General features: G+C 43.0%; 1 protein-coding gene across 1 annotated transcript in view; it reads left to right on the top strand.

Moving 5' to 3' along the window:
* drp2 (dystrophin related protein 2) overlaps nt 1-25,817 on the top strand; it is a 95,586-nt gene that overhangs the window by 53,036 nt on the left and 16,733 nt on the right. The window contains exons 7-18 of the mRNA XM_061079187.1: nt 979-1,125; nt 5,965-6,043; nt 7,683-7,743; nt 9,326-9,387; nt 9,940-10,014; nt 11,658-11,859; nt 14,751-14,836; nt 17,696-17,853; nt 21,174-21,340; nt 22,224-22,335; nt 23,127-23,263; nt 24,690-24,755. Of these exons, the coding sequence (XP_060935170.1) occupies nt 979-1,125; nt 5,965-6,043; nt 7,683-7,743; nt 9,326-9,387; nt 9,940-10,014; nt 11,658-11,859; nt 14,751-14,836; nt 17,696-17,853; nt 21,174-21,340; nt 22,224-22,335; nt 23,127-23,263; nt 24,690-24,755 (1,352 nt within the window). The remainder of the gene's footprint in view (nt 1-978; nt 1,126-5,964; nt 6,044-7,682; nt 7,744-9,325; nt 9,388-9,939; nt 10,015-11,657; nt 11,860-14,750; nt 14,837-17,695; nt 17,854-21,173; nt 21,341-22,223; nt 22,336-23,126; nt 23,264-24,689; nt 24,756-25,817) is intronic.

Raw genomic sequence — 25,817 nt, 5'->3', positions numbered from 1 at the left:
GAGACATTTTTTAGAGGCAGTCATTTGTTCTAATGTAAGAAATTTGATTGAAAGATGTTTATACTCGCACATTTCGAATCTATTCTCCTTATTCAAAAGTTTCGACATTATTTCTGCTGGTGCCCGTGTCTGTAGATATCAGGAATGAATTCTGTCGTCAAAAGAAGTTTCCCCTCTGTAGAGAGGAGCTTCCACAAAGTTACAGTACATCATGGAAAACATGAAACCTTAATTAGATTTCAGTGCTGGAGTTGATTTCTTTATTTTGGTCACATTGAAATTTGCCCTCTGAGGAGCAGATGCAGGGAAGTAATCCCTTAAAGAACAAGTATCTTCAGGCTGCCCCAGGGCTGAGTCTGCTACCATGCGGTTCACTGCTATTGAATGTAGCTTAGTACGCCTCATTTCCAATCTCTCACTTATGTCTCTAGCGTGAACTGTCATGAGTTTCTATAAATATTATCTTAAAAACATGTCAATCAGGCAATAATCTTTGGGTGTATTTTATAATTAAATATGAGTTAATTAGATTAAAAGTGTTTTTTAAGACAACAGCTTTTCACACGTTAAAAGAAAGACTGCTCTCCATCATTGTCACAACGTATCCTTTTGCACTGTTTCCTCTGTATCTTTCTTTCTCTCTATCTCTCATTTCCATCATTGTTCACATTTAAAATCTACTATGAACACAGGCTGGTGCTTCTCCAATAACATGTTCTTCTCACCTTTATTTAGGACATTAATACATATTTGCGGCTTAATACTTTCTAAAGTGGAGTTGAAAGCTTCTGTAATGGCTTACATCTCATTTGATTTATGTTATTAATTGGGGTGTTACACTGGAATTGGTCCAGATGTTTGTGCTCCTCTCTCCTTTCGCCTGTGCAAGACACCTTTCTGTATTTAATATCTCCTGTGACTAATGTTTTCCTTATTTAATCCATTTCTCTCTTTTTCTCTATCTTCCCCTGCACTCAGTTATTTAAGGAGGAGCTCACCCAGGTGAAGGAGGGCATGAAGCACATCAATGATCTGGCTCACCAGCTGGCCATCGCCGATGTTCATTTGTCGATGGAGAACGCCCGCGCCCTGGAGCATCTCAACAGCAGATGGAAAGTGCTGCAGGTGGGGTTCACTGCCGGCTCGGTGTCGTCTGTGTGACATTGTCAGCTGCAGCGTCTGCAGCAGTCGAATTCAAGAGACACGTACCAAAGTCATTCTATGTTTCTCTTAGTGGAAGTTAAAGGTTTATGTGAGGCTCATGTGCTTCTCACACTAAAGGCTTACAACTGCTTTAAGTGTTTTTTTCAGCTTGTTTTGTTTTTCTCCATCTTTGGGATTCAGACTCTGCAGCTTTAGTGTATTTTTGGACATTTTTGCCGTCGTCATGGATAATAGAACAAACATTCCTGGCATCTCTTCCAATTACATCTTCAGCCTCTTAAGTCTTCACAAGGACACAGTGTTTTGGTTTTAGTTTTCCCACAGTTCAAGGGCAGTTGTTTTTCTCTCTTCATCTCAGTTTATTTCAAATCAATAAAGAGGCTGTTGAATTATAAACCGTCACAGTGAACAGAAATAAAAAAGAAAAAGAAAATCATACCAACATAAATTAATTATCAAGCATTTCTTCAACACCACAGCAACCTAGTTTCTTAATACTTAATTCCTTTAACAAATTTATAAAATAATAAGTAATTGATTTTGTTCCAGTTGGTCCCAAAATATATACAGACATCAACAATTATAATAAATACAAATTTGAAATATAAATAAGTAAATATGAAAAAGAAGATTAATATGTAAAAATTTGTTAATTTTACAAATAGGAATATAACAGAACCAGAATAACAATACGTATAATACTCGATATACAACAGTTGAAACATGTATATAAAAAACAAGTTTTAAGTAGGTTAAGATGCAACTATTATAGATAAGCGATGTAGTAAACATAAAGTGCTGCTGAATAAGCGTTAGATTCCCTCACCAGTGTCTCCTGCTCGTCCTGCAGCTGCTTCATGGTAATCACTGTGAGTCTGCATTAATATTGTATTAACAAAATGTCAGGCAGCTAATTCCAAGTATGGACCCGTTTTCTATCAACTGTTGTTTTCTGAGCGGCACTTCATTCCCTGCGATGAGTTCGGCTCAATCTTTTTTAATGAACTCACTTAAAGGGGATGAGGAGGAAATTAGACGATGCTCATTAGTTATGGAGTCAGACTATCGGCACCAAGCAGATCTTTGCACATTTAAAGTTAGAAATGAGCAGAATAGCGAATGACGGAAATGAAATGAGTCATGTTTTCTAAACCAATGCGCCTACATGTAAAGTCTTCAATGAATCCAAGGCACTTTCCTCCTAAAGCCTTTTAAAAATTCCAAGAATAAAGTGCCCGAGATTCATTGAACTGCGTTTGCCCTCCTCTTGATGCTTTACTGAATGTATGGATGCATTATCCAGTGAGCATTACTGCGACTCTGAAGTGTGCAGTGCTCCAGCTAATGCTGAGTTCTCCATCACAAACCTCTGCACTGCTCCTACAAGCACAACAAAACCCACTCAGCCTTCACGTCAGCTCATGAGTGAACAACCAGCTCCTGCAGGATAACCTTCATGACACCTCTTCCTCCGCTGCTTGGCCGATGAGGTTTTAATTGCCACTCCAGCCTCTCCTGTTCTCTCTCTCTCGGTGACTCTCTAAACGTGATGATTATAAGATCCCACAATTAGCTTCCAGTATCCACTTTACACACTCGGTGCTCCCTGAGTTCTTCGTGTTGCAGCTGAGTCCTTGAAGCAGTTGGGGGGGGACAGGGAGAACAGACTGTAAGCACAGAAGATCAGTGTGGACACGCTGTTGGATTTGTGAGCCAGTGTTTTTCTGTGACCGCTCCTCTGAATGAAATCTCCTCATTCAGCTGAAGCCTCTGTTTTCTGAGTGAAACCTACTGGACTGTTTGTAGCAAATAATCACAAGGAGACAGAGTCGCCGCTGCCGTCCACGTCTCGGCTCGGGTTATGATATCGCAGGAGGCAGTTAATGGAAGGACTTGGGTTGTTGTTAGCAGCGTGGCTCTGTGGGGACAGCGATGTCGTTCTGTCAGTTCACTGCTTTTGATTGGACTTCTGTGACATTCATGGTGTTGTTAGAGTCTCAATGACTTTGGTGATTGCCTGGTGTTTCTTCTGCCACGATGAGAGGAGCACACAGTATTTGGAGTGAAAGTAAAATGTCTCAACCGTTGGCTGGATTTTTCACATTGCAACAAATTAGCTTTGCGTTTCAGCCTAAGATGCAGACAACAAAAACTGCAATTCTCCACAGTCTGGGCTCAGTTGTGAAAGGCCATCGAGCTAAAATAAATTAGCAAAAGGCTCAGACGTAAGTACTCGATCTGAGAGTGAGGCACACACATTTAAACAATCGATGGCCTCAAAACAAAGAGCCGACCAGATACGCAGAGCACATTCATCACATCTTTCCAGAGAAGTCCTGCAGGATTGTAACGACTCCCTGACTTTTTACTAGAAAGTCCTAGCATGTTGTCATACTCTAACACTGTACAAACACCTCCCTCTATACTAAAAGTGTTATGGGGTGTGTTCATGAAAGAAAGTACCATTCAACTGCTAATCATGCTAAATACAGTCATCATGTGTGCTGTGGACAAAAGTAATTTGAGAAGAAGCTTGCAGCTGAAAATTATAATCAGATACATTGTAGGTGGACAAATACCTCCTGGAAAACACAAAATTAATTAAAAAAAGTAAAACAAAAGGGTTACATTTTAGGAAAAATAAATAGAGTTCTATACAGTACATACCGTGTGGATTAGGGATGCAGCTTGTTCGAAGGCAGTGTATGCGTTGATCTTTTTTTAGGACACTTGTTCGGCGAAGTGCTCTTTGCTCAAAGAGCGGTGAAGAACTGTTCTTCTTATCCTGCAAATGCAGCCATTACTGCATAACAGAATTTCAGCCCCTTTTTTTCTGTGTAGGATGGAATGAGCTTGCATATAAATAGAAACATCTGTTAGTCGTATTTTTATGTTAGTCGCCTACCTTCCTTCTGTTTGAATGAATTTTTTTTTCTTTCTTCCGCAAGCTCCTCGGTGCATAGGGGAGTCCAAGCGATCGTTAAAAGCACAAGTTTTAACTAACTTTATGAATCCGGAATTATCAAGGGGACATCTGGTACAAATTGTCGCCACAGTCCCATGTATTTTAGGAAAGGATTGTAGGGGCTCATTACACATTCTTTTTGAGAGAGCGCCACGCAGGAAGAACAGAAATTGGGACTCATTGATGTCCCTTCGCATTAGAGGTAAAAAAGAGTCTTCATGCAAAAGTTCTTTTTACAGGATAATTTCTGCTGAATCTTTGATGCACTGTGTGCTTCAGTGGGCAGCGCGTCCTCTGCTCTTTGATTCAGAGACCATGTCAGAGTCTGTAATCCCCTCGCCGATGATCAGCGTTGTTACGGAGGCTTTTAGTATCCACCGACACCAGCCGATATTCATCTTCCACATCTCGGAGTGGTCCGGGGTTTCTGTGACATCGGCGGAGCCAGAGTGATGAATTAAGAGACAGGTGTGGCAAATGGTTTCAGATGCGGCAAAAAGAAACAATCTCTCTTGCACATTCCAGCCGCCTTACACATCGATCGGTCGGCCGTCTCCATCGTCCACATCAATAATTTCAATACGAAGATGCAGAAAAACGCAGAGAAAAATGTCTTTCATTGTCTCTCTCTCTCTCTCTCGCTCTCTCTCTCTCTCTCTCTCTCTCTCTCTCTCTCTCTCTCTCTCTCTCTCTCTCTCTCTCTCTCTCTTTCCTCTCCCTCTCTCTCTGTCCCATTTTCCTCTTAATTAAAATGATAAATGCTGAGTCCCAGAAACGTCCTGTGCCCTGTTGATTTTGGCTGTTGTGACTGCAGCGAAAATGTATTTCCAAATTTGATTTGCTTATATTTGCCGATCATGGATATTTCTGTCGTTTGTCTTCCTTATGGCAGCACAAATTGCCCGTACAACAAATAGATTGTACAACACGGCACAGTTGGCAGCGGCATCTCCACGGCACATTGATAATGCTCTATATTAGTCCCCACCAATTTAAATCACTGTAGCTGTAGATTATATTGTCTTACAACCGTGACGTGTAAACACAGCCGTGACGTGTAGACACTGAAGAATGCTGACTTGATATTTCTTTCCACATAATGACTCATTTCCTGTGCGTTTCTTTTTTTCCCCCTTCCATTCTCTTTCTCTCTCAATTCGTCTCTCTACCTCAACGCAAGTGGATTTGCCTCCAATTGTTTGAGGACGTGTTTCAAACATCCAGCCGACAATGATCCATGTGCCCAATCCAATACATTTCAAATAAACCAGGATTAGATGGACTAAATCCCATTTGACGCGAAATAAAAGTGATGTGAAATGCTTTTGCAAACTTAATTTCTTCAACTCAGTCTCCATGGTTATTGACGCAGCACACGTGAGGCTTTGTAGCCCCCCCACCCCCACCCAACCCCACCAGCTCCTCTTTCCTCTGTCTCATTTCATCTCATTTTCCTCCAGCTCTGTTCCAGGAGAACCGCTGTCCTCATTTTCAAAATATATTGTTTTGCTATCTCCGTCTACATTTCAGACCTGTTGCTCTTCAAAGGCTTTCGAAAGTCTTTCAAGAGGGGCAGCAGAGGAAAAGACATACTTTGTATTCCGCAGTTAACTAATGGAGGAGAAGCAGGTGGCCTGAGTGCGTGCATCTCTATTGTTGGGATTTGACGAGGAGTGGGCTGAACAGCATGAGTCTCTTTGATTTAACTCTCTCTCTTTTTTCTGTGTGTGTGTGTGTGTGTGTGTGTGTGTGCGCGTGTGTGTGTGTGTGTGTGTGTGTGTGTGTGTGTGTGTGTGTGTGTGTGTGTGTGTGTGTTTGTGTGTTTCCGTCCTCAGGGCTCCATAGAGGAGAGGCTGAAGCAGCTCCAGGATGCACACAGAGACTTTGGCCCCGGATCGCAGCACTTCCTCTCCAGTAAGAGTCCTCTTCTCCCATTTCAAGTCCGTGTCCCACCATTCTGTGCAATGCTGCGCCAAGGCACCATCTCACAGTGTGTGGGGATGAAAAGGGGGTTAGGTGTATAACAGTTTTGTTTGTGATGAGGCTTTAAAACGCTCCCTGTGTGCGTACATGTGAGTTTGTGTGCGTATTTGGGTGAGAGGTGGAGCTGGCAGGCTTTGTGCGTCTGTCTTCATCAGAACCAGCGCACCGTTACGATGAGCCTCCCTAGTGATTCTCATCACAACAGCCACTGCTCTCATTTGAAGAGTGATATACATATTTGTGAATTCTGTCTCTTCTTCTACCTGCTGCTCTTCAAAGGCCACACAGCAGAAGCAGGGGCCCTGAAAATGTGATTTATGTAGTTTAACCTGATGAAGAGGTGGAAATGCTGCGTGTTGCAGGGCATTCCGAGCGAGCGAACCTGAAGTGGCTCTGTGTACTCGTGTGTCCTCACTAACCCCATCCAGTTTTACTGCTGTCACGCTGCACACAGGGGCTTATCGAGCACTACTCCACTGCCAGCACAGCCCACTACACCCTGCAGGAACATACTGTGGATTTCTATGCACCAACATCCCTATATCTCAGTATGCTATAGTAAACTTGTTATGGCGCATATGGTGTTTATTGTAAATGTTTAAGTGGAATATCATTTAGTACAGGTATTTTACTTCATTATCTGTAAAAGCTGTTACTTTACCTTCATATTTCAATTAATTGCTTCTTCACCCGACAAGTGGGATAATCTTTTGAAATATGATGCACTCTTAAAGATTAAACAAATGGTTCCCAACATTCCCAAATGTAAGATATAGGTGAGGCTCTTTGGAATGTCCCAGGTGTCTATGAGTTGTTAACAGTTCCATCAAAGAGACATTTCTGCTGTACACTTCTGAAATGATTTCATTTAGATTGGATGTTTGAGGCCCAGAGGAGGTAAAACTCTTTTAACGACTCGACTGTACCACCAAATTGTATCTAAATTAGTCAACAAAGTTCCATCTTCAGCCCATGCAAAAGTAAAAATGTTATGTATGTATTGATCGTAGGCTGTTAATAACGGACTTGCCATATTGTGCCCTTGATGTTTGCACATAAGTGATCTTGACGTGAAGCTGAAATATCGAGATCACGCACTTGACCAATCACGAGTCAGTCTCTGGAGATTTCAGCTGATTTTTACAACATCAAATAACAGCAGTTTGACAATAGCTACTTACAATGACATGTTTTAGTTTGGTCTGTGTCCCATCCACTAACATGGAGGTGGCAGGGTTAATGCCAATACTGCAGCTTTTGTTTATCTTCATGCATAGTCTATACATTGATGCATATAACTAAAATCTAGTAATATGATATGTCAGCTGCACCTCTTGGTTTGGAGTTAAACCCTCCACTCGTGCACTCGCCCTGTCACCTCCTCTGTCCTCCTGTATTCTATTACATAAACGCAACACAAAAACCATCACTCTGTGGAAACCAGACACAATACGTCCCTTTGGCTCCACTGCAGCTGCTCTGCTGAGACGATCCGAATGGACACTGAGCCTGGACATGCCATGACATGCCTGTTTTGAATTTGATTTTGTTTGTGCGTGTGTTTGTGCAGGTTCAGTGCAGATACCATGGGAGCGTGCCATCTCGCCCAACAAAGTACCCTACTACATCAAGTAAGTGCAAACGTCAGGGTCAGCCTCTGCACTGTGGGCATTCGTGCAAGTTTCCCACGGCAGGTTAGGAAGCCGTATCAAAACAAGGGAGTTATGTGAGGAATGGCATGATCATTGTGTTACTGAAACGCACACCGATGATGTTGTTCTCAGCAAAGATTGAGGTGAACCATATTTTCCAGTTTGTAGTAATATTCAGAACTATGATTTACTGCCGTATGTTATTTTTCCAGTTGTGACCTCCCGATGAGAAGCGATTCAAAACAGCTTCAAGTGCCGTTTCATCTCCAATAAATGTTGGTAAAATACTCCTGCTTCACACTGCAAGAGCACTTAAATAAAGCATCAGTGTCAGATTTGTTCATTCTGCTCATTGAGCTACTATGGGCGAAAAAATGCAATTTCTGATCGAGGGTTTCTTCTATGAGTCTTTCTGAAAAGTAGTTCCCGGTGTTTCGCATCTATAAACTGAGATAAATGAGGCTCTACTACAGCAGGACCTTTCGAATTGAAACCATTTGTATTGGTGACAATCAGACATAGATTATTTGTGAGCGTCTGACATTCTGCAGCTGCAATGAAATCTCAAAGTTGAGCCGTGATCTTGCTGTCGCGGCCGTTATCCCCATAGCCCACGACCTGACTGATCTCAGCCTGTAAAGCAGCAGTTTTGCATTTGTGTCATTTGGTTCGACCCAATTGACCGAAAGTAGAATTGACCCTCGTCCTCTTGGCTTTAAGCACAGATTGACTCCTCTTTCCACAGATCCCTCCGCTCCCCAAACACTCGTACAAAAGTTTCCGATAGAAAACGACTCGGAGAGGAACTCTATCGAGCTTCTCTGAGCCGCTGAGCATTCATCTGTTTATCTACTCGCCTCATCAATGCTAGTTTACCTTTCCAGGGCCGTTGTTTTCATCAATGAACTGTGCGAGCGTCACCACAGTGTGTTTCTCCGCAGACGGAGGTTATTGCTTTCCTGAATCATCTGCACCAGAGCCTCGTGGTTCTCGTTTGCTTCTGCCAGTCAGTTCTTTATGTGCTGTATTATTGTACCGATGGGAGGTGGAGTCGTATCTGAGACTCACTCCACTGGGTTCCAATCAATGAGCACTCGCACAGTGCTGCGCCCTGAAAGGCCCCCGAGTCCTGACTTCCTGCTTCGAGGTTTCTCATTATTTTTGCTGCAAATGTGATGTTTTATGGGACCTTGTTTTTTTAGGGGAGGGTTTCACGATACATTTTGTTTGGTCACATTGTGACAGGAAGGTTGTGTAAACGTTTGGATTTCTGCCTTTTTGAAGCTACCAACATTGTACATCCAGAGCAGCAGCAGCGGGACCTAACATCAGTGTTTGAACCCGACACCTTCATCATGTTGGACGTGTGCCTGCACTTCACAGGCCTGAGCTCCCTGGCAGCCGCCCAATCTTGCCCTCTCGATTTCTACCTCCCTTTCTCACTCACCACCCTCAGATCTTGCTCCTTTTACCATCTGCCCCACCTGCCCCGGTCCCAGCTCCCTCGTCTCGGCTCCTGCTCCGTCGCCTCATCCTTTAATTGTCTCTTGTCTTCTCTCAGCCATCAGGCCCAGACCACGTGCTGGGACCATCCAAAGATGACAGAGCTGTACCAAGCGCTGGGTGAGTGAGGAGACCATTAAAGCAAACCTCCGACTCGTGCTCGTGCGACCGGGACCCCCGACCGCGCCTCCACTGACGGCTCGACTCCGCCGGGGTTGTGCTTTGAAGGCCCTGTCATGCAGCTCATTAAGTCTTTCAGACACCTCAGGGACTACATCACTACTGCCATTAACCTACGAGGCCCAATTTGCCGGCACTGTGATTGCTTTTCGTTTAGCCTTTAATTAATTGTGATCGAACGACATCATGTGTTTTAGTGTTAATCTGATCTGACACGCAGAGCCTGCAGGGGAGAAAGACGCGCTGTCACATGCCACACACACACACACACACACACACACACATTCATGGGACCAGACACATACACAGATTGTATTAGCAACACATTACACCGCTAATGACCTCTGCAGTGGTGTGATAAACAGGGGGACAGATAGGGACGTCTCATTCTCTGAAGGCAGGGCGGATTGGTGCAGGGGAGAGGGGGGGTTGTTTTCCCTCATATTTTCATTTACTCTAATCTCTCTATCGCTCTCTCTCTCCCTCCATTAGCGGACCTGAACAACATCAAGTTCTCAGCCTACAGAACAGCCATGAAGCTGCGACGGGTTCAGAAGGCTCTGAGACGTACGTACGCCTTTTCCATCAGCGCTGCTTTCTGTCTGCAGCCCCCGGAGTGTCTGGTTAAGTGATATATACCGTTATCCTGCACCATCAGTAATCCACCATGACAAGCTCCTTTTGGGGAATGAGATATAACGATCAGCCGCGGCGCATTCCTCCATTCAGTTGTCGGAAGGAATCGTCGCTTCACTGTGAAATATTCTCCGCGTCCTCCATTACCGTTGGATTTATAATACAGAAAGCTGAAGTATTGATATACTCGAGAGTCGTTAGAACTAGTCGGGCACCGGGTTCCTTCCTCGTTTTCATCAGCTCCTGGATCGTTGGCATGTGAGATAATTAGAGATATTAATTGGTCCATTACAGATACAAAAGAGGGAGCAATTAGTTTTTGCCGCATGGATGGAGTGGTAATGTGTGCCGCCATCAGGGTCACAGCACTTCTTAGATCCTACATGGCCCCACACACTCTCACTTTTATGCCTATTATTATAAATCTTCCGTATTGTTCCAGTGTTTCCCCTAATGATGAGTTTGTGTTTCTAAAGGCACTACATTCTGAGCTCTTTCTGTTTTTCTCTACATCCGCCCCGTCCCTCTCTTCACGCTCTCAACCCTTTAGTTTCATCCATCTTCCATTGTCTGCACTGCTCTAACTCCCGTTGACCCCAGATTTGCCACAGCCACTTAATCATGTTCAGCCCCTGTTCTTCTCTTTCTCTTGCCATCTTCCTCCCTCCCCTCCCCTCCCCTCCCATCTTTCCTTCCATTTAAGTGGCTGTGGTAGAAATCCAGCATATTTCGACCAGTGTAAAAAGAAAAAAAAAGCTTTCAAAAGCTCCCCATTAGTTATTTTTCCCCCATGCTTTCTTATCTCACCCTCCTCTGGTCTGCTAGTTGATATCATGACAGAATTTAATTGCCAGGCTGCCGTGATAACTTGCAGACTTCTCACTCTTTTCTCTTTGCACACTTTGAGAGTGATTGAGCAGCCCTGCATGAAAAAGCCCATCAGAAATACATTTTTAGGTGATTCACTCCCCGTCCCTTAGAATACTCCCTGTTATCTCCTCTCACTGTTCTACCTCATCATCCTGCTATCCAATTATACCTGGCATCACCGGACACCCTCTCAGCTCCACTTTAAAGTATGGGCCATCAAATTAGTTTAGAAGAGGGAAATCAAATTTATGTCACTGCTCTTGAAATAACTGGTCGGGCTTAAGTGGGCAAAAAGAGTGAATAAGCGCCTGTGCCACTTGTGCTCTCGTTTGCTGAGGAGGGGATGATGATCGCGCAGTGTGCGTCTTTTGGAAATGAATGAATGTGAAGTCATGTATGTGTGAACAAGTGTTAATAAGGTTTAACCGTTGTAAATGTACAATCAAATTACTTTAATTGGGACCGTGCTAAAACGATTCAGTTTCAAATACTGAAAAACGTACACATGCACATCACACACAAGGTGCATCGCATCAGGAAGTACACGCATATAGTCACAATATAAAGCATCATAATTTACATACTTGCCTGTGTCGCTACTTCTCATTACATTACAAATTCTCCAGGTGCACAGCTGAATAGAGATGAGTCTGTTGTTTCCAGGTATCTGTCTCCCATTGATATCCTTCTACGTGTGTCTCCAGTGGATTTAGTGGCGCTGAGCGGCCTTGTGGAGGTGTTCCGGGACCAGGAGTTACAGCAAGCGGAGCACGTGATGGACGTGGTGGAGGTGATTCACGGGCTGACGGCTCTGTACGAGAGGCTGGAGGAGGAGAGGTCCATCGTGGTCAACATTCCCCTGTGCGTTGACATGTGTCTTAACTGGCTGCTCAACGTCTACGACAGGTGGGTTCAATGCTGTGAGACGTATTAAAGAAAATCTACTTACTTTTTTAAAACAACAGCTTATCAAATGTGGAAAGGAAAGTTGTATCAAGCATGTTTTGGCTCCAGTGGGAGCTTTGCTAAGGCTGATAAATTATCAGCATCAGTTGGGGCTGATGTTTTACAGTTTGGAGACAAAGTGGACGAGTGAAGAACTCAATTAATTTACCAGACATCTGTGGCAGCTCCTCTCTGCAGCTTGAGGCCACATTAGCCACTAATATCAAAACATGTTTAAATCGACCGAATAGTTATTTGCAATTGTGCTTATATTGGTAATGTATTATAATGTAAACACCAGCTTTTGACAAGGGAGAATATTGAAGAGGAATGTGTGGAAGAAAAGACGATATCTCAAAACACTGCATTAATATTGATAGGTTTAAATAATTGTCAATACTCATAAAGTCATGTGACAAACCAATCACTAAACAGTGCAATTGCTGACCAATCAGAGCAGAGAGAGGCGGGCCAAGAGATAAATCTGAAATTTATATATACAGAGGATGAAAAGAGGCAATAAAGCAATGAAAGGTAAGAGACAGATAATGTTTCTTTGGAACACTTTATAGCATATAAACGAGTAGAGCACCAAAATGAAATTGTAAACCTGTAAATATGTGTATTTAAAGTAACACACTCCTCCTCTCTGTTTATATAACGCTCATCAAGTTTCATAGTAACACAACTTCACTGAAGATTTTGTACCAATGCAAGGCACACATATACAATATAAAGTTCTTATTACAGTATATAACATGCCCTTATCTTTAGCTTGTAGCTCACACTGAGCAGCACCTTCATCTGTGATGAGAAGGGAAGTTTAGATTTTACATTGATTGTATTGTCTTTAATGGAATTCACCTGCAGTGCATCAGCGTTAGTCTGTTTTTATCACTGAGGATATGACTGACATCATGAATCTGGACTGTAACCTTCCCTCCACTTGATTCCTATTTTTAATCCGATACTGAAAGAGCAATAAATCTGCCAACAGCCCCATTAAATGACAGAAATGGGTGTGTCACGCAGCGGCAACTATGAATGTGATTTATTACGTGACGGCGGTGAATGAGGTTTAGAAATGCTGCAGAGTCAGGTCCAGCACGACTCAGGACTCTTGGTATCATCAGTTAAATACGTATCACATGCACATAATGGATATCATGACTCAATAGTTGTGATCTCATGCTACTGAAACGATTAAAAGCTATTTGGAACAAATAGTCCTAGAACAGAGGTCTGTCTTCAGATTGATGTAACCGTTTCAATGGCTTGTTGTACAGAAATCTATAAAGAACCACAGCCTAGCTAAAGGCCCGATAGGCTAGCGATGTCTCTAGGCTGAGGGCCAATCGTCCCTTCTGAGACACAACAGAATAAAATCCTTTTTCACACCAACATTCTCTCCACCTTTTGTTTCTTATTGACCGTGTTGTCGTTTCCAAAAAAGAAAGCACAGGCACAGAAAAGGAAATCGAGGAATAGCCCCGCGAGTGCTGTAAATTTGGTCGGTGGCTCTTAACTACACGGTGCTAATGAGACACAATCAGAGTCTCTACCCTCTGCATAAATTCCAGTAATTGCTTTTTGTTTTCCAATAAATAGCAGCAGTGGGTCTGAATGAGGTGCTCGTATGCTCGTTCGGTAATTTCCATGTGTGGGTTTGTTTGTGTTTGTGCCAGTGAATGGGTATCGCAGTGTATCGCCATGCGTGTGTGTATATACGTGTGTGTGTGTGTGTGTGTCCTGCCGAGGCATGTCACACTAGCCGGGTATACAGGAGTGACGTGTCCCCTGGGGAGCAGCACAGGGGTGCATATTGAAGATGGCATGCGGCACAAAGTAGAGAGTGTGTGTGAAAGGTGCTGACAGCCAGTCGTCCCCATGTGCTCTCCAGCTCCTCTGGACCCGCTGCAGCCGGGAGTATTATAGAGGAGCCACAGTAACGACCTCCTCAAGACTTCTCATGTTTCTCCACTTGCCCGAGTTATGTTTCATTTAATTGTGTTTCGAACGCGTTAAAAAACAGTGAATCTACTTTACTGCAGAACTCACTCGGAGCGAAACCAAGCTCGAACGATTTTACTCGCCCTTTAATTTGATTTTATACTTAATTGATCCGAAGCTCTCTGATGAATGTGATGTTCTTGATTTTCTCACTTAATGATTTCGATGTTAATTCAATAAGCCGGCGGTTTCTGCCAATGCCGCTCGGCTCGACACTAAATTTGTCCGGAATGTTTTGGCACCGGCGCTGTGAAATCTTGACGGGGACTCAGTGATGGCTGTGTTTGCTTCTCAAATCCATTCCTTCCACAGTTGCTCCCCCACATGAGCCTTTTTTATTTAAAGCTGAAAAAAAAAACTTCTCTTTTTAGCTCAGGTCAGGGCAGGACAGCGTCCATGTCACTGTCCTAGTCATTGGCGAGTAATCAGACGTTTTATTTCCGCAGGGTAAACTCGTAAATGCTGGAAACATGTGTGTAAATCATGACAGTGTATTGAGGTGTCTGTGTGTTGTTTTGAATCCATGTATATTTGTCTTGAAGAAACACTGGGAGAAAGTCGTGTATGTGAGCTTATTATTGCTCTTCTGGGCATAAACCCATTGAAACCACACTCCATCCCTGTGGTGCCTTTGCTTACAGTGGATGTGCTCTAATACAATTTCACAGTGTCGCACTGACCCTCTCTGTCCTGCGCTGACCCATGTAATGCCTCCACACTTTGTCCATCCCAGGAGGGCTCAGCCCATGTAGGAATGTACCACAATGCCCCCATTTTAGTGTAATTCACTCTTAAACAGTTCTAACCCTTTTTCTCCCTCTGTTCTTCTTTCTTCTTTCTAGTGCTCGAAACGGCAAAATGCGAGTGCTCAGCTTCAAGATGGGATTAGTGAGCTTATGCAACGCCGACGTCCAGGAGAAGTACAAATGTGCGTCTGATGCCGGCTCATGTGCCTAATGCGTCGCCTCGCCTGCAAACAATGGGCCAAAACAAAATGGCAGTGATTGCCAGTATTACATAAAGACATCCACTTAGTCTAATGGAGGAAATGACTCCGCTGCCACTATAGAGAAAGCTTTCTTTACTTCTACCAAAGACACCAGGGGCCCTTTTAAAAGGATTGCTTGCCAAAAACACCATTTATGAACACTCTCATTCTTTTGACTCAAGCTCTCCTCTTTCATCACAGGTCAACTAGCAAATAGCAAAGCCCTTTCCCTTTCTCCTTTGTCTATTATAAATTATGCCGAGATATTGTATTAGTGCAATGCTCCAGACTGAGGTTTTACTGTTCCACTGTAATTCCAGTTAACGAGTCTGGCCTGTCACTGACAGACCAATACGCATTTGCGAATGGGTCTGGAATGTCCCCGTTGGTTTTTAATTCTCAGAGAGGTGTTATCAACAGAACAGACCTGCGACCAATCAGAGCAATGAAGCAAGAGAAACAGAATAAGACAAAAGCTGCTGTTTGTTTTACAGAGAATATAGCGTTCACTTCAATTAAAGGGGAAAGACTTTTAGCAAAGACCCAGAATGACAGTTTGAAATTGGAAAAGATCCGAATTTTCATCTGAATGAGTGAATAAACATGAGCTTACTTGATTTTGAGGCTATAGAGTCAACCTGTACAGGTAAAACGAGAGTGAACATTTGAGCTGCATATAGTTGGATCTGGAAACCGGATCTGAGGAAACACAAATTCATCCTTGGCAAACCATCTGTGTCATCTCCTAAACACTGAACGATAACAGATTTGTCTTCAATCAAATGGTCCCTGAGTGAGTCAGGCCTCTTTCTCTGTGTCCAGGTGGTGGCTTCAAAAGTTTTCTCTGAATGAGTCTATTTCTGTCAGCTCCAGACGTCACATCATCAATATTCTCAAATAAACCCAAAGCGGTTGCATCAACCTGCTCTGAGATACAGATGGTGGGTGTTTGTTCCATCAGCAGAAGTCTGGACCTGTGATTGACAAAACACATGTTGGTCATTATTTATCATTACTACTATAAAAGTAGTTTAATTGCTTTACTTGGTAAGAGTAGCTGTGATCCTAATATACTATTTAACATTTCTCTCTGCACAAGTAGGCAGCAATGTTTACCGTCCAGTATTTGCTGTTGTTTCCTCTGCGGATGCTACTTGAAAAACATGTTCAGACCTGTTTTTGGAGGCAATCTATTCTGTGCAGTCGCAGTGGATTACTCGATGTTTGCTTTGTTTAAATAGTTCATGAAGTTGTGATAGCTCTAAGAGACTGGTGAATCATTAAGCAAACTAAACCGACTGAAATCATGCTATGAAAACTGAGCTTACTGGATTTGCAACTTTAAACCTACTTAATCTTTAAAAGCTGGGCAAACTCGATCATGTCATGTTTGTAATGTGTAAGAGATGCTGCCAGTCCGATTTGGTCCACACAGAAATTTCTCATATCTGACCAACCACCTGCAGCATTAATGACATATCCATCAACCTCATACTTTGGTGCTAGAAAATTAGGATGCTAACATGCTATAGTGACTATGGTAAATATAATACATCATGAATATTATAGACTGTATGTAAATATGGTCAACATGAGACCTTACCAAAAGTGAAGCCCAAGAATCTCAGTCGCTGTGGCTGCTGTATATGTCATAAATCCTGCCTCCTCCATGTTAGTGGACTAAAACGTCAAAGTTAACATTAAATAAAAAATTTTGAAAGGTTGTTCTGCACAGAATCTGGCTCCGGAGGTTAAACTTTTAAATTTAAGTTCTGCATAGTACGAGGAACTGGAGATGTGTCGTCATTTTTCTATATAATCCATGGTTAACATGAGCACGTTAGTATTTTCATTTTGTCATGTTTGCATGTTTACTTTTGCATTTAGCTCAATACACCGCGTTGCATAAGTGAAAAACATAATTAGTGTTTTAGTAAATACGTAGATCAATACCAGCTGGTTACTGAAAAGCCTTCACTTACAATATAATAGTAACGGTTGCTCAGAAGGCGTGTGTCTGTGCAGCCAAATCCAGGAACATGATTGAACTGCAGAGTTTCCAACATCGCCATCTGCATGTTTCAGATGTAATAGGGCTGTATACTGTGTCTCCATAAAAACATGTTGAAACCTCATCTCTATCAAACAGCTCAATGTAAATGTTTAAAATGTCAGACATGCTTCAGCTCTGGTTATGAGGACTATGCAGAGGAGGCTGTTAAACATCCGGGTGTTAAAGTGTTGCCCCTGTCTGGCTGAATAAGTGCACAGGGGGGGGGGGGGGGGGGGTACATGGGATGTGTAAAATGCCATTGTGCAGCACCCTCACACGCCTGTCAGCATTCATCTCCTCAGTGACAGGCGGAGTTCCAGCCGCCTTGTTAAAGGCCTCATTCAGAACCTGATAGGACTCCACATACACAGCTTTTTATCTCCAAGCAAAACCGTCCAAACGCTACTACTGTATTGACAGGCTCAGCATATAGTTCTTATCTTAGGGTAAAACCATTATTTTGCTTTGCCATATTTTCTTAATTGTTGCTGCTTTGCTTGAATGTTTGAAATGAAACTCATGAAAAAAATCCTCAGTCAGAAAAGCCCAGATAATTCAGTTCAGTATACAAACGCTGTAAATCAACAGATGTAAACATGTAAGAAAAATGCAGATATTATGATAATACAAATTCAAATAACTGTTTTTCATGCATACAAATGAAGTGCACAATATATTCTGTTACACTCGTATGATCAGATATGTTCCTGCATAATTGATGCACACTTTACACTGTGTTTGTGTAGACTTGTTCCGTCAGGTGTCTGGTCCTGGAGGTCTGACCGACCAGCGGCACCTCAGCCTGCTGCTGCACGAAGCCATCCAGATCCCGCGCCAGTTGGGCGAAGTTGCCGCTTTTGGGGGCAGCAACGTGGAGCCCAGCGTCCGTAGCTGCTTCCGCGTGGTGAGGGCAGAGTCGCATGCATGCATGTCACGCATACACACATTCACAGACAGGCAATGGTGCATGCGGATTTTTTGCTGCACACATGCACACACATACGATTAAACAATCTGTCTGGAATATGCTGTGAGTTCACCCTACCTTATTTGACCTGGTAAACAATGTTCTGCTTGTTGACTCATCTGCTACTGGGAAGTCTGCACTGTTATTCGTGGCCCAGTGTCCTTGTTGGATTAGATTTTCCACGCTTGAAGCCAGTGAGCAGTGTTGAAGACACAATCAGGGTTTTTTTCTGTTCTTGAATCAACAACCTGATCATTTATTAATGCTGTTACAGTATAATAATGTACATTGCGGTCCAAATGTTGCAGACCACATGAATCCCTCTGTATCTCAAACCTCCGAATCTATATATTAATGTGTGGGAAAGAAATAGGGTTGCAAACTTCCGGGAATATTCAAAGTTGGAAACTTTCCATGGGAATTAACGGGAATTAACGGGAATATACGGGAATTAACGGGAAAAAAACGGGAATATACGGGAATATACGGGAATTAAGGGGAATAAACTGGAAATGTTGTGGGTAATTTATACTAACTGTATTTACCTTTTCATATACAGACATGAATATAAACATTTTGTTTTGTCATAGGCTGGTTTGAGTCCTGAGGAAACTTTGGGCACTTGACTATATGCTTCTGCATCGTTGTGTCATTCTTAACATAGGTCTTTGCACGGTATTTTCAAATGTACACAGCCTTTCCTTCTACATTGGATGGGGAGAAATGCCTCCACACATGAGATAGTGCACGTGGCATTGTTCTGTAGAATAAGATGAGAAAAAAGTTTGTAAAAAAACGCTAATGCAATGCCAGAGATATAAATAGTTAGCCAAACAATTGGAATCGTCTGTAAACATATTTTACAATTGATGGATAAATGAATGGAAATAGGCTAGATGAACAGATGAACAATCCTCAATCAGCATGCTAATATGTTTTCCCCAGTAATATCATCGAAACTTACCTGACTAGTCCTGCACACTACAGCAGGCCTCAATAGTGCTGTAGAGTGAAGGATGCTGGGAGTTATCTGTGCATGTGATGGAAGAATGCACAGTGGAGGGTTGAAACTCAACGTGCAGCGTGTGCTGCAGTCCATGCATCTTTAAAATAGAGTTTTGAATGATGTTTTTATTGCTCAGCGTTTAATTTGAGTATTTTTATTTTTTTTTTCAAAATTCCCCAAATTCCCGAGCTAAACTACCCATGGAAAGTTTCCGGAAAGTTTCCGGAAATTTACCGGAAACTTTCCGCCCCTTTGCAACCCTAGAAAGATATGACTGAGCTCCAGATATTCAGAACAGACGTTATCTGTACCAAGACCCTATTTCAGAAAGAGTATTTTAAAGGCCAAACCGTGAAAAAAGAATGTCTTAATCAAACATTTGTCTGTGGATGCTTTCCGTCTATGTATGAAAAAGGATGTAGTCGCACCAGGAAGCAGCTTTTTGAATCCTGTTGTGTTTTACTGACATCAGCAAAGTCGGACTCTTTCTCGAGAGGAAGCCGTTAAACCCACCATCTCAGGAAATGGAGAAGTTATAAATATTCTTCCTTAGGAGCGTTGCCTCACAAACATTACATCTCATTAATATTGCATCTCATTGCTTTTAATGGACATAAAAAACAGTCAGTGGTAGATAATGCATGATGCTCCTGACAATACATAGACTGTAGGTGAACTTCAGGAAAGTTTTATTAGGAAAGTTGAGTATATAATAAGAATATTGGAATAATGATATGAAGCAGAGTCCATTAGTAAAGTGCAACATCTAATGAGGAGACATGTCTTAATTACTTTGTCTTTTCTTGTTCTAAAAGTGTCGCCGCAGGTTTCCTGAACTTTATCCTCATGACATTCAACACCAGATAATTACTGAGTTGTTAGGAGCAGGGGAAGATGGCCTCTGCAAAGTCTGTTTAATTCCCTCATTTTCAAGGCGGATCCTAATTATATACACTCTATTCTGGTCCATGCTTACTGTATCAGCTACGGCCGATTAAAACCAATTCCTCTCTAAGTTTGCTCCATGTCTGGGCGTTTAGTTGTAGATGAAATATCCATGTAATGGGAATTGAGCAGGGGTTGACCCATTTGCCCATTTATCCCTTGGAAGTGAGTGACATCAGTTTTTTGGGGATGTGCACATGGAGTCACTTGACTATAGAGATATTGACTGTTGGACTCTGCTGGGAGAGGAGAACATGAAGTTGACCTGATACAGATTATGCAAAGAAGTAGTTGTACAGATCAATGTAATATTGCCGAAGGTGATTTATATGCACAGAGGTTATTGGGGCAAATTCAACTGGCAGAATAACTACAAATTCTGCAAATACTTTTAAAAGTTTTGTTCATTGACTCTTGGTTTACAAACGTGCTGTTCAGGGGATTTATAGTTCACAAAGCGCAGAGTTTGATGGATAACTGAATGTTTATCACCCTACTTTCCCAGTGATGTTTAAAGTGTGCCATCTGCTCAGTGTTCTGCTTTGTGATGCAGCGGCACGCTCAGCTTAGTCAGAGCCAATCCCAGGTGCTCGGTATGCAAGGGGCTGCGTTTTGACCTCCCACACGGAGTGAAACTGGCTACTCTGCCATAGAGGAGCTCCTCCGTCCCCGGGACATTCTACATCTCTGTACAACTAACACACACACACACACACATGCACATTTATTATGCTACTCAGCTTGAACGCTGGAGGAAGCCCCAGGGAAATCAACCTCTTAATGCATCTCTGATGCAGACTTAATGAGAATTTAGCACATCACGGATTGTCAGCACTTGGCGAGTCCTTCTTTTATTATGTTGACTTCCTTCTTATGCCACTTTCTTGAATTCTCTAAAACTGCTTGTAAACACAAACAGATGTACAGTAAACACACAAACACACGTACAGTAAACACACAGACACAGGGTTCATGTCTGCTGTGAATAAGCTATATAATTAAGTGTATTTTACATTAAGCAGGTTTTACGAATAATAAAGTGTATTACAGTGTAGCATAGTTTCATAAAAGCAAAAAATTCCCCACGGTGTACTCACCTCTTCTGCTCAGTTTGTTCTCTTCTCTCATCTCCTCTCCTCTATTCCCTTTGATACCTTTCTTCCACACCCGCTCACTGCAGGACCACCTTTGAAGAGGAAGCACAGCTTCTTCTCTTAATACTCTTATGTATCTGGCCTGCTGCTGGTCTATATTTTGCTTGTTTACAGTTTACTCTTCTTTCCTCACTCCCAATGTCTTTTTCCAGGCCCCAGGGAAACCTTCCATTGAGGTGTCTCATTTCTTGGAGTGGATGAGCCTTGAACCCCAGTCGATGGTTTGGCTTCCTGTCCTCCACCGTGTGACTGCTGCAGAGTCGACCAAGCACCAAGCCAAATGCTATGTATGCAAACAGTGTCCCATCAAGGGCTTCAGGTCGGTATGCCAGTGTAGGCAAACTGACATTCATGCAGATGTTCAATGAGGAATATTACAAAGAATCATGAAAAGCATCTGAGGAGCAATGTATAGTAGGCATGTGTTGTATATACCACATTTATATACACTACATATACTACTAAATAAGTGTTCAGTGGTCTTTGTCCCAGTGCTTCTTTCACTTGGTCTAAATTTCCCTCGCACAAATACTTTATCCGTCTTTCACAGTGACTGATCATTGGCAGCACAAGCAGAGATCTTTCCTGTGTTGGTGGCCCATTAAAACATCCATAAAATGTTTAATGTCCTCTGTAGACAGGCAGGATTCTGCATAAACTTGGTAGAAACTGCTTTGGCTGTGGTTATCAGTACGTCTCTGAGTTGTTACCCTGCTCCCGCTCATGCCAGCGCACAGGGTGACAGCAAATAAACTGAATTAGTTAACTTAATCACAATGAAGGATTAATGTACACACATTATGTAAGAAAATAACAAATACTTTTTTTGTATTTTGCATCATAATTACAGCCTGTTGAATAAAAGAATGTGAACATTAAGTCTGGGAATATAAAAAAAAAGAGAAGCAAAGAAATCCTTTTAAAAGAGCAGCTGGTGTTTTCAGATTGAGGCGTGTTGACTCAGAAAACATGTGGCTTATGTGGACTAAATCTCTTTCTGGAGCGGAGGGATGTGTGAAAACAGCCTGCATGTCGACAGGCATACCTATAATTTCAGTACACATGCATGCACCAACTCTTTACTCTGCAAACAAACACACACACACACACACACACACACACACACACACACACACACACGCACCGCTGCCTGTTCTCCTGCAAACATCACTTCAGCCTCTGTGTTATATTGATCTTGACAGGTATCGCAGTCTGAAGCAGTTCAATGTGGACATCTGCCAGACATGTTTTCTAACCGGCCGCACTACCAAGGGAAAGAAGCTGCACTACCCCATCATGGAGTACTACACGCCAGTAAGACAAACATTATGTTTTAGCTGGAAACAAATAAACCCTTTGCTGCTTAAAGAAATACTGCTATTTCCTTATTCCTGCTACCAGGCATAGATTGGTCACCAGTCCAGTATAAGATGTCCATCATCTCTGCCTCATCCACATCTACAGTAGGCATACATTGAATCCCACCTAGCAGTGACATCACTCTGGGCTCACCTGGTGCACACATTGGACACTAAACCCAGAGAAAACCTGAGTCTTAGGTGATCGCACACAGTCTCTGAAGTCGAGTTAATTCCGAAGCAGTAGCTCAGGCACAGTAGCTTGAGCGCTGGAATGTACTGAGACGGAGCCAGATTTAATCTCTAATCAATTCCGAGCTGTAAAATATGGCAAAGGGCCAGCTGTACAATGATTTTCTTTTCACTGGACAATTTTTTAATGCGAGCCAGATACAGTTTTTCACGACGGCGAGGCAAACGGCGCCCATAGATTTCTGCTGTGATAGAGAGAGACAGAGAGAGAGAGAGAGAAAAGTGTTGAGGTTGGAAACAACATAGAAATTAAAGGATGCACAAGAGAGAGGAGCAGAAATTGAAAGAGAGAGAACAGATGGAGAAATAGTGAAAGTTAGACAAACCGGTCTAGAGACAGTGGACAAATTTCTCATGGGGTCATTTGGGGTAAAACAAAAATTCAGAGAGTTCTCAAGCAGTGCAATTTGTAATTTGTCTCCCACCTGTCCACTCCCATTGCCTTCGCCCCCGTCTACCCCCCCACCCCCGCCCCACTCATACATCACTCTCCAGACAACCTCGGGGGAGAAGATGAGGGACTTTGCCAAGACTCTGAAGAATAAGTTCAGGTCAAAGCAGTACTTCACCAAACACCCGCAGAGAGGTTACCTGCCGGTGCAGTCGGTGCTGGAAGCCGAGAGCTCGGAGACGTGAGTCCCTCACACACACACAGTCATCTCTCCATCACTGCTTTACTGTGCCACACATGTCTCACCTTCTCTCACTAACACACATGCAAAGCTCTGCTGTTGTCGGGTCATTGTCGTGCTCTGACGATTTCGGGCACTCTGCCTCGCTGACGAAGGTTAAAGGGTTCCGTCTGTGTTCAGAATCAACATGGCGCAAATCATGTGGTGTCAGTTCAGGTCAGACGCTGTGTTCACATGAGCGAGTCTCACCCAAAGGGAGAAGAATGCGCAACAAGACTAAAATGCATCAGATCATCAAGAAGCGTAGCTCGTAGCTATGGAAATTTATGATGATTATGGGTCAGATTGTGTCACGAAGGTCAACTTTTATAACCTCGAACAAATATTATACGAGTCCAAAGCCATTTTCAGACATGTCCTGCGGGGGAGCTCTGTAGATTTGGGTCTGGATTTTTTGTTTCACACATTCACACTGAGAGGGGGGGTTCTCTGTTCAGACTCGTTCACAACAGACGTCGGCTCTTATCGCCAAAAGCTCTCTTGGCATCTTCGTCTGTCACTCCTACGTGTGTGACATCGCTTTTCCACTCGCAGATATTTGATATCATTTTGTGTTTTATATATTATTTTTATTTTTGCCTCTGTCGCGTGTTAGAAGTGTCATCAACCCCCTCACTCGCTCGCAGTGAATCCAGTAAGGGATCCCCACACTGACTCCTTTGGAGGAGGCCAGGCGTGAAAAGGTTCTCTGGAGCTCAGTGCATGTCTGAAAGCAGCTTAAGAGTTCATCCTTCCATCTACTGAAGCGGAACAGACATGAAAGTCCAGAGCTGGAAAAAGTTAGACCCTTTATTCAAGTAGATGTGGCAATAAATCAATATTTAAGAAAACCTCAGCATTACCAAAATGTAAGAAGTATCAAACTTGAAAGTTCTTTCTAAACAGAAGTGGTTTTCCTCAGGCATTAATGCAAGAGGGACTAGAACATCATACAGACTGCACACCTCTGCAGAGGCCTTGTAAAGGGTCAGAGGGTCGTGAACCAGGAGTTTGATTAGAAAATTACATCTTGATTTAAGAGCATTATATGTTTTTGTGCAAAATCCTAATCTGAAAAGTAACCACAGTAACTTCCCTCAGACGAGGCAAATGTAGCAAATAGAAAACACAGTATTTTCCTCTGAATTGTAGATTAGAAGTTTACATCGGCATCAAATGGAATAACACTTTTAAAATATACATCCTTTATTTGTCCTTCACTTTGAAATAAATCAAATTTTTGTTTTTCATAACAAGAAAGTTTTCTCTTCTTCCGACTATAGCAGCAGGTGTGAGTTGTAGTCTTCCTGTGACCCACACAGTCACACTTGCAGAGTGTTAAAATTCCTTGGTGCAGTATTGATGTTGGTTTTCTTGTCGTTCGCAGGCCGTGCTCCTCTCCCAAGCTGCCCCATGCAGACACACACAGCCGAATTGAACATTTCGCCAGCAGGTACGTGGCTCACTGCACTTTCACACTCTATCAAGTAACCACAACAAAAGCTTTCCCTCCTCACTTTGCTCTTTCCAAAATCAGCCTCCATCTCCTTGATATTCCCCTCACCCCTGTGCCCACCCCCACCCTCCCTGCTCCCTCACCCTTTAGTCTTCACCACACATTGATTGAAGTATTGATTTGGCTGCGTGGTGCTCTGTACTCCGTCCTGGGTAGGGACTATATTGCCCAGCAGTTTCCGTCACTCCTGTTCTCCACGGGAACACGCTGGCACTCAGAAGCAGAGCAGTTTGTGGTTGTTATTGTGTGTGTGTGTGTGTGTGTGTGTGTGTGTGTGTGTGTGTGTGTGTGTGTGTGTGTGTGTGTGTGTGTGTGTGTGTGTGTGTGTGTGTGTGTGTGTGTGTGTGTGTCTGTGTTGTGTGTGGGGGTCAGCGGGCCTTGCGGACTGTCACTTGCTCGGGCAATGAGCCCATTGGTCACATGGGAGCTGTCGGTGTAGATTAGAGTCTGTCTGACAGGTTATAAACAGGGCACAGCACTGGAGTCCCACAGTCCCACACTCCTGGCAGCTCTGCCCATAGAGCTGCAGAGTGTGTGTGGCACTGTGTGTGAGTGTGTGTGTGTATGTGTGTGTGTGGCATTGTGTATTTCCTCCCTGAGGCCCCTATACACAACTGTTTTACATCCTGCCAAAATTGAGGGAATAAACTCCAAAAAGCGAGCGAGCACAATTGTCCTCTTTACCCGTCTTATCTCTCCCTTTTTCCCCTTCCTCCTGTTTTTCTGTTTGCCTTCATATCTTTGATCCCGCTCTCCTATTGTGTCCCACCCACACATTTATTTTTCCCTCTTATCTCTCTCTGGCTCCCTCTCTCTGAGCCCTTTCTTCTTCTCCCTCCTTAAATATCTTTTGCTGTTATGTTCCCTCACATTTTCTCCCTTTTTGCCAATTACAGTAAAATTAGCTTCAAACTGCTCTTGAGTCCCTCAGAAAAATCGTAATCTGCACAATACGCTACGAGTGAGGCAGCCAACTTGCCTTCAACCAAATAAAACCAG

Source organism: Limanda limanda, chromosome 10 (genome assembly GCF_963576545.1).
Source record: "Limanda limanda chromosome 10, fLimLim1.1, whole genome shotgun sequence".
Taxonomy (NCBI): Eukaryota; Metazoa; Chordata; class Actinopteri; order Pleuronectiformes; family Pleuronectidae; genus Limanda; species Limanda limanda.
This window is presented reverse-complemented; position numbering and strand designations above follow the sequence as displayed.